The following is a 13,384-nucleotide window of genomic DNA, read 5'->3' as shown; positions in this document are numbered from 1 at the left end:
AACAGGTCTTCAAGTGCATTATCAAGTGATAATATCATGCAATGAAACGAAATATCATGTGGCAAGGAGGAAAGTCTAATCTAAAAGGTTAATAAAAATTGCTCAGGTGGTATGACACTCACTTTCGGATCGGAAAGTCCTGGGTTCGAGCCTCGCTCGGCGCATAGTTGAGTCCTTGGAAAAGACTCTTTACTCACATTCTCTCACCATACTCAGGTGTAAAATGAGTACCTGGCTGTTAACAGCGTTGTCACTGTCTGAAAAAAATTGCAATATCGCCTAACAGGCGCCATGTCTCGTTCTACATGTTTCGTGTGGCTGTTGGTCAGGGACCCTTTGTAAAACGCTTTGAGCACATTTAGTGGATATTGCACTATATAAAAGCTCAAGTCTTTTGGGGTTTTTTTTTTTTCAAAGTTATTTCAATAAGATTCTGGCTACTCATGCAGACCTGCTTCTTGAAATTTTTAAAATTCGTAATTTTCATGGAGAAAATAATACTAGTCAAATCTACCATTGTAAGCGGACCATTTTACTCTCAGAAGGATTTAATAACGTTTCTAAATTCTTGCACAATGTGATTTAGTGCCAAATTTTCATTTTTGACATAATTAGTTGATTTTAGAGAAGCTTGAGGGGCAGCGTGGCTCAGCAGTACGGTCTTTGCTTCGTACCCGAAAGGTACCATGTTCGATTATCCACCGCTGCTCTGTGTGGCCTTGAGCAAGTCACCTGGCCCTAGTTCGATTTGTGGCGCTGCAGTGCGACTAACGCCTGGGTTATTCCAGTCTTCCCTTGGAATAGACCCTAGAGACAAATTTCCCCTATGGGATGAATAAAGGGAAATTTATTTTATTTTATTTACTATATATTGCTCTGCAGAAGGAGCCAAATTTAGTATTTCTACAAATTATTTGTAGAAGTAGGCAGGTCTGCTCAGACCACCCTAATGCTCGGTTTTCAGTTTTTTTGTTTTTTTTTAATTGCGAATTTTGAGTTCCTGTTATATCATAATTTACTTTTAATTTTCCTTACTATTACTACTATTCCCTATTAAGCTCGTAAAAGGCCAAAACATTGTATTCATTTTGTAATTTTTAAATGGCTTTTTAAATAGCTGTTTATCACTCGATTTACCAAAACTATAAATTACATTATATAAAATTGTTCAGTCACCCCATGTTAACGAAGTGGGCCCTTTTGATAAAATAGATTACAAACATTGAAATAAGTAGGGTACACATTTTCACAACGAAAAGGAAAATTTCCATTCTTACATTTTTTAAAAAACACCAAAAAAACTATATCTAAAAAATTTCACAGTTTAAAAGAAAAGAACTTCATAAAAGCAAAGCAGAAGCTGTGCAAGCCACATCAAATAGTATCAAAAAGGCATTACAATAGTGAAAACTCACTTTCTCCATCTCCTTCCTCATCCTGGCTGTGTTGAGGCTCATGAACGACATGAGCATGCATGTTGTCCGCGGTACCCTCATCCCCGTATGGTTGCGGCCAGTAGGAGTTATAGTTATAGCTCATACTGGGATGTGAATACATGTGATATGGCCAGGCACCATGGACTGGATACAAATACGGGGCCATTCTTGAGCTAGAGCTCGCCTCATCGTTGTCTGCAGTGACACCAGTCGACAAAACATGAATAACGACATGGACAGGCACTTCCTGACCATGGCGTTGAACCATATATCTTTTCATGTCCTCTGCTTTGGTAGAAACAAAATCTTTCATTTTCCTAATGGAGTCCTCGTCATTGAACATCTCCGCAGGAATAATCAACTTATTCGTATTCTTTGCCGATTGGTCGTATTGTGAATGGGATGGGGGTGGCAGACGTTGACCAGGAAAGACAGATGATTCTCCGTTACCCATAAAACCTGGGTAGGGAGCCATAGGGTGATGGTGATGATAAGGATGACGGTAAGGATCTGGGTGGTTGTAATAAGGGTGATACCATGGAGGGTGGGGGTAAGTCACTTGATGATGCGGCATAGACTGATGATTACCATAGAAGCTAGACCATTGCGACATGGATTGTGGTATGGCAAAGTCTTGTTGACGCTTTGTTTCTTCCTCCTCCTCATCTTCCTTATATTTTTCTACTTCCTCATTTTTAAGAATGTCATGATTCGGTGAAGAGGTAGGAAACAAGTTGGCCATACAAGGATGGGGGGATTCATCATCCTCTTCAGCTTCGCTTTGAGAGACGATGCCAACCTCGTAATCACTGCTGAATCCCGATGGAATACTGGCAGGTGAATTAAATTGTTGGACATTTGAAGGATATCTCAATTTATGATTGTTGGCGGAGGGGTTTTCAGGAAATTGTTCTTCTTTTCGCAGTTCATAATGTTTTTCACCTAGATTTTCACTAGTGACTATGTGTTCTTTAATATCTTTATCATCTGCGATTTGCAAAGTTCTCATGTTTTGTACCATAGAGTGAGCATCAGGTAACTCCCCTTTTTGTACTGCTTCAGTTTCAGGAGTGGAAGCAGATTCTTGTTGGTGAGATCTTGCCTCACTTTCAGCATTTGGATCAGAGTTGTTATTATTTCTTTGAGTCACGGGTGATATATAAGTCTGAAATAGGCTTTGGATTTTGTCAAGAGCTGAATTCTGATCATTAGAGTTAATATGTCTTTCCTGCCCAACAGCAGCATGATCCATCGTGTCTTTATTTGAACATTTAGTATCACAGGAATCACTCCGAATATCATCTCCTTTATCATCCTTACTATCAGCACCTGAAACTGTGTCCAATTTGTGATTAACGTCTGAAACCTTTTCTCTAATTGGTCCATTACGAATCTGGTTGTTTTCAGAATGCACAACCTTGGAAGAATATATGGTAACAGATTCAATTTTCCCTTCTCCTTTTGAACCAAGCTCATTATAATTTCTAGGTGGCCCAACTGGTTCATTTGATTTAAAAGGTGCTGAAACATTCCTTGTCTTGGGTCTGTAGTTGTTGGAGTTGATGCTACTAGATGAAGAGCTTTGTCTTTTCAATTTCCATTTATCATAGGCATCCATTTCTCTTTTGTCATCAAACATGGATTTAGATGGTGCTGCAAGATCTTTATTCATATCCAATACAACAACCTTTTCTGTGTCTAAACTCTCACCAGATTTGCTTTGCTCAGTTCCAATGTTCTTGCTTCTGAGCCGAGGTGGAAGATCCCGGCTTCTTCTGTCTTCTGGGCATTTCTGACTTGTCAAGTCACTTCTTCTTGTGTGATCTTTGTCACTCCCAGCAGATTTCCTACCAGAACCAATCAACGAATGACTGGAACCTCGTCCAACATATCTGTGGGTAAAACCACCTTTGCCGGATTGATCATGTGTGTCTTTATAGTTATCTCTGACCTCTCTGATATGTCTACCATTGGGCTTATCATGATGATATTGGCCATCACTTCCTGCAAGAGCATTGTCATTATTTATTTTGACCACGATGTTCTTAATGGTTGATTCATTACTGTTTGTGCCACCATCACTTTTACCACTGTCACCATGAGATATTTGAAACGATCCGTCTGAAACATGACCAGAGCCAGGGAGTGATCTAATATTCCGAAGAGCTGCTTGAATATTAGCTGCATCGAGATCATCGTGGTCCCTTTCTTTATCACTTAAACTTTTATTGTGGACACGCTGGGAGATATCCTTTTTTGTCTTTGAATTTGAACCAACTGAATCTACAGTTTGGGCAAGGGTACTCTTCCAAATACGACTGATGCCTTCATCAGTAAAGCGCTTCTTGTTACTCATATTATTTGACGTTCATCTCACACTCCTGTCAATTGAAACTGTAATGAAAACGAAAGAAAAATAATTAATTTTAAAAAAAAAAAAAATTAGCGACAAGGAGGACACGAATGTTAAATTCCAGTAAGTAAAGGCTGCCCAAAAATTAATTGTTATCTCTGACTCTAACCTTTCCTTGGGAATCTTTGGCATAGATCTTTCAGATTCATTCATATATTTCGTCTCCATAGATTGCTGTGTCAACCCTGCAACTTTCCAAGATTTTCTAAATTGAACCTTTGGTGCTTGAATCGTCTAATTTTTATCCTTTGCTCCTTCCTCTTTTTCTAAAATGTAATGTTTCTGAAAATGTATTCTCTCCTATTTTTTTACACCTTCCAAGTGATTATAATTATTGCAGTCGAGTAAGATCCAATATTTCTCCCAAACATCCTCACAAAATCCTTGTTGATAACATTTGGTGTGGCTCAAAATGAATGATAAATTATTGAAAACTTGAAGGAACTTATGTCAGCAATGAAACAAAAATTATAACAAAACACATTGGTTTAAAATATGAAAATCAAATTTAAATACAAAGAGGAGTTAAATTTTAAAATCTGAGAAATAATAGAAATAGAAATCATTCTGTCTGTGAGTGTTTGTGTGTTTATGCATGTGAGTGTACATATGTGGATAATGGAGGAGACGAAAACGCCACCTGCTGAGGAAAATATGCTTAGAAGTCATAAATATTGTGTTTTTTCAACAAGGGGACATCTTTTGATGGAAATTATTTTATGTGAAATCTCAGATTTGTATTTCAAATCCAACCTTATCCTGAGGTGGCTGATAGTACAGACACCTATTGTCAATAGTTCTACTAGTAGAGAACTAAGAATAATTCTCTGCCGTCAATCTGTTGTTTTTTGTTATTTTTAGTTTAGTAATGTATTGATGTTTTCATTGGTTTTCGTTGTTGGCTGAGAAGGGTTTTGAGTCCAAAATGTTTTGTGTTTGGTATTTTGTCCACTTTCGAAGCTGTTATATATTCAGTAGATTCCACGGCTTTTCTAGCAGTTTAGTATCAATTTGACTATAGAACTCCACATTTCAACCATATCAGCATCCATTCAGTTGTTGTAATAGTATGAAAAATAATTCTTTAACTAAGTCCTTCTGTATAACTGTAAAAATAGGATAGATACTCTCTAACTCTATGATCTTGAAATGTTCACTTCCAGATTAAAGCCCATTTATTTGGGAACAAAATTATAATGATCATACTCCTATGATCCAAACTTTCAATCTAAAAAAAGGCATTCATCAAAGTATGACAACAATCCACGATGATTCCCCTAGTTCAAGATAATTCAACGATATATGGGGAAGTTGTCAATAATGGCATGTCAACACATTTTGCACGAATTATCCAGTCTCTGAGCTTGTCTATTCTGTGTCTACCTGGAATAATGGTTTGTTTTTTTTTCTTTTCTATGACCCAGTCTATAAATATAGCCTCTTTGCCTTATATCCTTCCCCTATAGTACAAGGTTGACTGGCTTAAAGCTTAATTCATTCGGTAGGTAACAGAAGAGAGTAAGAGTGGTCGACTGCTGTGACATAAGAATCAGGGCTGATAATTATATTGAGTTATCAACAATAAAAATTTCAATGAAGATACAAAACAAAAATGAAAGAGACAAAAAGTGAAACGATAAACAAAAATAAAATTAAAATCAGCAAAATAATAATTGTTTTAATATCATGGACAAAATAATATATTATATACTGAAATAATGTATTTTGAACTATAAAACTTGATAAAAGTGTCATAATATCTGGTACTAAGCATATATTCAAGGAGTTTTACAAAGCTACAAAGGGTCTCCCTTAACATGTAGGACAATATATGATGCTTATTGGGCGCTGTTACAATTTCTTTTTGAAAGAGACATTGTGACGTCACATTGTTTCTGAGGAATCAGTGTTGCCAGGTTGGCGTATTTTTATCATTGGTGGTGGGGAAAAAATGATGGATTTTTGATTATTTGTATACCCTTTAAAAAAGTAAAAGTATAGCAATCAAGTCTAATTATTTCTTCTCTCTCTCTCTCCCCCCCCCCCCCCCCCTCTAAACCAACTTTTAGGACCACCTGTTCTGAGTACTGTTGGCCTAGATATATTTAACACAACCTAATTCAGATTAGCTGTAGGTGAAAACAATATCCGGGGGATATCAACCCCGAATCGCCATGCCTTTAAAAAGAAAATTTATGATTATAAGTATAAGTGTTTTCAAATGTCGGATTTTGGGCAAATGTTGCAGGTGAAGTAGGATAAAGTTGGCGGTATTTTTGCAAAGGTACCTGGCAGCACTGAGGGGAATCCCCTTTCATTTTTTCAGTCAACTGGAGCCCAGTTTCAGGCTGATTCCTATAGTCTTAGTTGAATAACTCTGGCTCTATATAACCTAGAGACATAATTCAAATGATTTTTTTATCAATGGGATGATATACTACATCTATAGTAAACCCGTTTTTTAAACTGTCATTTGAAAACTGAATTTTCATTTAAATTTAAGTACCTAATAATAATAATAATAATAATAATAATAATAATAATAATAATAATAATAATAATAATAATAATAATAATAACAATAATAATAAGAATAACAATAATAATAATAATAGTAATAATAATAATGATAATAATAAATCACCATGAATTTTTATTGTTACTGAAGTTGAGATTGAAGACATTATTGGCAGTTGATCAGTTGTGTCCATTGTTATTTCGGAGTGTCTACGTACACGGTAACTTTAGGCAGTTCAGTGAGCAGCAGCAGTGGGAGTCAAATTGTGACCCAACTCGCCCATAAGAAAGTTATGACTGGAAATTGCCGTTCGCTTTTACTAAAAGCTTTAGGGGGATTCAATTAAAGATGCATTACTTCGTTATAAAGAGGAATATCGTAGATATTTTGGTATCATTATTTTCGTTACTAACCGGGCACCTAGCCTCAGGATCTACGTACACAGTAACATTTAATACATGGTAACCTTGAATCTCGCCTTTAATGGGTTAAATTGTATTGTTTGATTTTTTAAAATAACACTAAAACACACACATGCAGAGCGAGGTCCATCCATTGCTTGTATTGTAGCTGCAAACCAGTTACCGAGTACATAGATCCTGAGGCTAGGTGCCCGGTTACCTGTACGTAGACACTGCCTTGTTATTTAGACATGGGTCTCTCAGGTCCCTTACTTGTTTAACTCAAAAACAAACTTAGACTTAGAATTAGCCTGCCTTACCAACTTGCCTTGGTTGAAGTAGGCAGTTTAGTGAGCAGCAGCAGTGGCAGTCAAATTTTGACCCAACTCGCCCATAGGAAAGTTGTGACTGGAAATTGCCGTTCGCGTTTTGGGGGGTTCAATTAAAGATGCATAACTTCGTTATAAAGAGGAATATCGCAGATATTTTGGTATCATTATTTTCGTCTTTCACTTTCCTTTTAAATGGTGCCAATTAAGGAAAAATCCATTAATAATTCCAGAAGTTATATGAAGTTAAAATTTGGCAATTTTCAAATGCATTTATTTTTTTATTTACCGCGTGTTTTTAAAATTTAAACGCTTGTTTTTAGAATAACATCTAAACTTTATTCATGCCAAATTTCAGGGCTCTATATCGATGCGCAGACACCTTTTAACTCTGCGCCGAAATGCCTTGTTTACATTATCTTCTCATCATGGCTGCCAGGCGATATCGATATTCATATCGATATTTTAAATTTAGTTATGTATTATGTTAAATTTAGTCCATAATATTTTCAGTACTATTATTTACTATGTTTTTATTTTGAATACATACTTTCCAACTTTATTTATAGGCATTTTATAATTTTTGTTTTAAAAGTTCGTATATTTCTTCTCTTTGTGAAATCCGATATTAATAATATCGATGTTTTAAAAATACCAATTGCTTTAATTTTATTTTATTTTACTTTGCCATCAAGTTTCTTTCCCATATGTTTAGATATGTTTATCATTTGTATCCATATTTTAAAGGCCTTAGCCTTAATAATTATTATGGTAAGAAGTTCTATTAGTTTTGACACCCCCATACATTGAGAGAGAGGGGGGGGGGGAATAAAATTATACGAAGTGGTTATTCAGAGTCGACTCTGGATAACTGTAGGCAGTTATTCAGAATCGACTCTGGATAACTGTAGATGGTTATTCAGAGTCGACCCTGGATAACCATGTGTACAGATATTTAGAGCCGAGTAGCCTATCGAATTATCGTGTTGAGTTCTTGCGAGATGAGTTTCTTTCAATTTGATACCAGTTTACTACGGTTATTTTGTGACTTTAGCAATTTTAATGCCAAATTCTTAAAACTTGGCGATTTTTCAACTTCAGTCGCTAAAAATAAGAATCTTTAATCAATTGCAAAACATATTCCATCAACAAAGCAAATTTAAATTAGCTTATAAACAACCATTTCTTAAATCGATCAGCCTAACTTATTATCTCTCTATTACCAAATGATATCTATAAACATAATATGAAGATATAAGGGTGGCTGAGAGAGAGAGAGAGGGAGAGAGAGAGAGAGAGAGAGAGAGAGAGAGAGTGAGAGAGAGAGAGAGAGAATTAATGAATTGATTTTTTTTTTTTAATTGTTTTTAATTAGACACAAGTTGTAATGAATTCTATTAGCAAATTCAGAATAATCAAACAAAAACAAAACAAAACTTAAAGAGGAAGAAAAAAAAGACACGCTTATAAACTTTATAAAATCGTCAAATGAATGTATTATCTGTTACAGCTAAAGAGTACACAAATATTTACACCCATTTGCTCCATCCCCTTCCCTTTCGATCATCTTCTCATTCATGGCCACCATGTGTCTTGTGCTGCCTTTGACATTTGGCGCCAGCGTGTCTAGACTAACGTCATAAATAAAGGAGTGTCACCAAAATTCATGCAACTGAGCAGAGGTGTCAAAAACGATAGAAGGCATATTATTGTTTTTTCCCCCCTGAACTACCACTGAGCAGAAAATGTTTGACATGACAAAAAACAACGGAACATTTATGAACAAATCCTAAAATCCCAGAAATCCGCGGAAGATTATCATCACTGGTCCCCACTATATTTTTTTTAATATTTCTTTTTTTTTTTTTTTTTTTTGCAAAATCTCGACAATTTGCAAAAAATTGCAAATTTTGCGGCCGCAATGCAAATCACCGATGAAAAAAAAAAGAAAATACGAAAAAGTAAAACGATTTTTTCCCGTAGGGTTAAACAGAGGTGGGAGAGAAGAAAAAAAAAACAAACAGAAAAACCGTGTGGTTGGTAACTGGAAGTTCATCACTCATAACTGTCTACAGTTATTCAGAGTGGACTCCCCGACTCTGAATAACTGTAGACAGTTATTCAGAGTCAACTATCTACAGTTATTCAGAGTGGACTCCCCGACTCTGAATAACCGTAGACAGTTTCAGTTATTCAGAGTCGACTCTGAATAACCGGAGAAAGTTATTCAGAGTCGACTCTGAATAACCACAGCCAAATTATATTAATTGTCAGTTCAAATGATGTAATAGCAATAAACCCAAAGTGGTTCAGCAGAATTTTTTAAAGTATTAAAAGCCAGAACTTTCCTTCTAATTATAATAGGGAATCTGTTTCAATTTATTTGAACTTTTTCAATCTACCATTTTATTTAATTAAATTGCCATAGGTAAAAATAAACTCATTATGTCATTACACAACATGTTTATATCTTTTCATTTAAATACTCTCAAACCCTTTTTTATTCTCTATGTATTAATTAAAAGAGGGTAATTATTTGCAATTGTTTCAGTGAGATATTGGGGATAAATCGAAAAGCGATAGAGCAAATTCTTTCTTACGTCTAGCTGAGTTTTTGATTATGTAACATTTGCGTCATATTATGTAATAGTGTGTTAATTTGAAATGTTTATCTTCTTCTTTATTGATGTAAATGCATTGTCCTCGATAAGACGAATATTTTGGTATACAATATATGATAAGAACTCCATATTGACTGTTTTAACCATTTTTTATTAACATCACGCGTTTTCGGTCACAACTTTGCAATGGTAATTTTGGGGTAAAATTCGGTCTGAACTTTCAGACTGTGAACTGCCGTAACTACATTTCTAATCAAGATAGAAACAAAATTCAAACTGTTTTGGAATCTGTGTTGCCAGCTCTTTCATATGACATTGGTTTCAAGTGTGTGAGGTGCAGTTAGAATTTCTATTAAACTCCCTAGTTGAAGTTGACTTGACTGACTATGACTAACAATCTACTAAGAATAACAACACTCATTCAAAAGGAAGACATCTCCAAATTAATATCGCCAATTAATATTACTTACTTCTATCTATTACTCTCTAGATATTAATATTACTTCTATTACTCTATTTCATCACTATAAAAACTACAACCCATTGCCATTTTGCAATCGTGTGATTTTGGCGATGACACTTTGATAAATCAATTTTATTATTTAATGAATGAAACTAAAACCTTTCTGATCAGCATAACGATGCGACGGCCTTTGATTCGGCTTGCTAGAGACTTAGCTTAGGACTAGAGACACACTCACAAAGAGTGGAAGAATGCACTCTACTTCTAGTAGCTTCTACTTCTACTTCTACTTACTTAAAATGAAATTTAGCGTAACAGTAACAGGACATTTGGTTACATTACACGAGCCATCAGTGAGGACTTCTTCAAAAAAAAAAACGCAACATTTACCTATTGATAAAAACAGGGCGTCGAACGTGTCGACGATTTAAAAAAAACTAAAACAAACGTTATAGTTCGTAGAATCCACCCAGAATCAATGAACTTGCCACTTAATTTTTCGAACTTTCGGTTTCGATCTTGGTAGTCAAATACCTGGAAATAGTCGACTATTTACTTTCCTTTCTTAGTTCAACGTGGATATCGTTACTTCGAAAACATGACCTCGAATTGATGATATCCGATTATCAAGAGATTTCGCGGTTGCCCTCCCCCGTCGTTCTCCCCCCATTTATGCCTCATTTCCATCAAAAAAGTAAAGAATAAAGAATACTTTCAACATGAAAATAGCTAACTACAGTATACCTATTACCTACCTAATTTTATCTTACTGCAATACTGGAGAATCAAATAGTTCCGCAAAGAGCTTGAACACACAAAAATAAAAAGCAAGTTCACGTTTATTTATAGGCTATGTGGTCTAGTCATGACGTAACTATAGTATGGTTACTCAGATGTAAGAATAATGGGACCTGGCTGCGATCAGCAGTTGTCTTTGTCCCCCAAAAAATATATTATCATTAGCAGTCCTCATATTTCGTCATACATGGGTGTTGACCATGGCTAGGGACCCCTTGTAAAGCGCTTTGAGCACGTTTAGTGGAAACCGTACGGTGCTCTTATTGGCTAACCAACCAGCGGCCTCGATGAGAAAAATATCCGCCATTTTGATGTTGGCTGGGAATCGCGTTACTATAGTAAACAAGCGCTGATCGGCCGTTCATGAAAACAAGTTGCTGCTCGCTTGTTTAACTCAAAATTATTCAAAACGATCTCTCTAAAATGATATAAAATGTGACTTCTTAAGGTTTTCTTCACGGTCAAAACCACACAACATTCTATTAATGATTACGTCCGAGGCAAAAAGGAATATTGACAGGTCGACCGAGAGTTGAACTCGTGAGACGACAAACATCAATGCGAAGTGTAGCGAGAGTCAAGCTATTGTTTGTCTTGTCCTATTCTATATAGAGAAAAGGATAAATAGTATAGCCTCGTGTGTGAGTGGTTGCGTGTCATAGTCTTGTTTTTAAATTGTTTCTGTTGTTTATGTGTGTAGTGATGACTCTCTCACACTCAATTTCAATGCCGAAAGAGGAATTCCCGCACACAAGAAAGGGGAATTGGGGTGGTATTTGGCATACATATTGTATAGTATCTAGTTCTAAATAGATAACTGATTAGAATTATATTATGATATATAAACACAATGCCAAATACAATTCCGAAGTTTCCTTATTTCAAATGAAGTAAAGCTCCAAAACCTAATGGTAGTGATTGTAGTACTGAGTGTTCGTGAGGTGATGTGGTGTTGGTGGTGGTTGTAGTTGTAGTAGTAATAGTGATGATGATGTGGTGGTGGTGATGATTGTAGTTGTAGTAATAGTGGTAGTGATGATGATGTGGTGGTGGTTGTAGTAGTAATGGTAATGATATGGTGGTGGTGGTGGTTGTAGTAGTAGTGGTCGTGATGATGATGTGGTGGTGGTGTTTGTAGTAGTAGTGGTAATGATGCGGCTATGTGGTCTAGTAGTATGACACTCGCTTCCGGATCGGAAGGTCCTGGGTTCGAGCATCGTGCTCGGCGCATAGTTGAGTCCTTGGAAAAGGCTCTTTACTCACATTCTCTCACCGTACTCAGGTGTAAAATGAGTACCTGGCCGTTAACAGAGTTGTCTTTGTCCGAAAAATGGTAATATCGCCTAACAGGCGTCATGTCCCGTCCTACATGTTAAATGTTGACCAGGGACCCCTTGTAAAGCGCTTTGAGCACATTTAGTAGATATTGCACTATATAAAGCTCAATTTAAAAAAAATATATTTCAATGATGATGATATGGTGGTGGTGGTTGCAGTAGTAATAGTGGTAGTGATGATAATGTGGTGGTGGTTGTAGTTGTAGTAGTAGTGATAGTGATGATGATGTGGTGGTGGTTGTAGTAGTAGTGGTAGTGATGGTGATGTGGTTGTGGTGGTTGTAGTAGTAGTTGTAATGGTGATGATATGGTGGTAGTGGTGTTGCAGTAGTAGTGGTAGTGATGACGATGTTGTTGTGGTGGTTGTAGTAGTAGTGGTAATGGTAATGATATGGTGGTAGTGGTGGTTGTAGTAGTAGTGGTAATGGTAATGATATGGTGGTGGTTGTAGTAGTAGTGGTCGTGATGACGATGTGGTTGTGGTGGTTGTAGTAGTAGTGGTAGTGATGCTATTGTGGTGGTGGTTGTAGTAGTTGAGGTAGTGATGTGGTGGTGGTTGTAGTAGTAGTGGTGGTGGTGGTTGTGGTAGTAGTGGTAATGATGATGATATGGTGGTGGTGGTTGCAGTAGTAGTGGTAGTGATGACGATGTGGTTGTGGTGATTGTAGTAGTGGTAGTGATGACGATGTGGTTGTGGTGATTGTAGTAGTGGTAGTGATGATGATGTGCTGGTGGTGGTGTAGTAGTAGTGGTAGTGATAATGATGTGGGGCTGGTGGTTGTAGTAGTAGTGTTAGTGATGATATTGTGGTGGTGGTTGTAGTAGTAGATGATGTGGTGGTTGGAAAACACATTACAGGTTATTATAATACATGATTACACACATTCTCTAACTTCATTTTTTGACAGCTTCGTTGTGCCATAAATATACGCAACAGTTCTGAAACATTTTATTGTGGATTTTGATATTGTTTGTTGTTTTTCTTGTGTCGTTATGTTGACATAGATACCGAATGAATGGTAATTACTACATTCTCAGCCAACAACAAAATGGCGCTGAATGCTTTCA

General features: G+C 36.3%; 1 protein-coding gene across 2 annotated transcripts in view; it reads right to left on the bottom strand.

The window, feature by feature from the left end:
• LOC144974777 (uncharacterized) overlaps nucleotides 1-10,709 on the bottom strand; it is a 26,009-nt gene extending 15,300 nt beyond the window's left edge. Inside the window, exons 1-2 of one of the 2 annotated variants that reach the window (XM_078918025.1) lie at nucleotides 10,476-10,709; nucleotides 1,416-3,830 (exon numbers count right to left, since the gene is read on the bottom strand). In XM_078918025.1, the coding sequence (XP_078774151.1) occupies nucleotides 1,416-3,792 (2,377 nt within the window). In that variant the 5' untranslated portion in view covers nucleotides 3,793-3,830; nucleotides 10,476-10,709. The remainder of the gene's footprint in view (nucleotides 1-1,415; nucleotides 3,831-10,475) is intronic. The other variant, XM_078918024.1, reaches the window with a different exon arrangement.
• Nucleotides 10,710-13,384: the final 2,675 nt, after the last annotated feature.

Source organism: Berghia stephanieae, chromosome 6, assembly GCF_034508935.2.
Source record: "Berghia stephanieae isolate SIO BIC M18660-M18661 chromosome 6, UCSD_Bste_1.3, whole genome shotgun sequence".
NCBI classification, from domain to species: Eukaryota; Metazoa; Mollusca; class Gastropoda; order Nudibranchia; family Aeolidiidae; genus Berghia; species Berghia stephanieae.
Note: the sequence above shows the minus strand (reverse complement) of the source record. Positions and strands in the feature narration are given on the sequence as shown.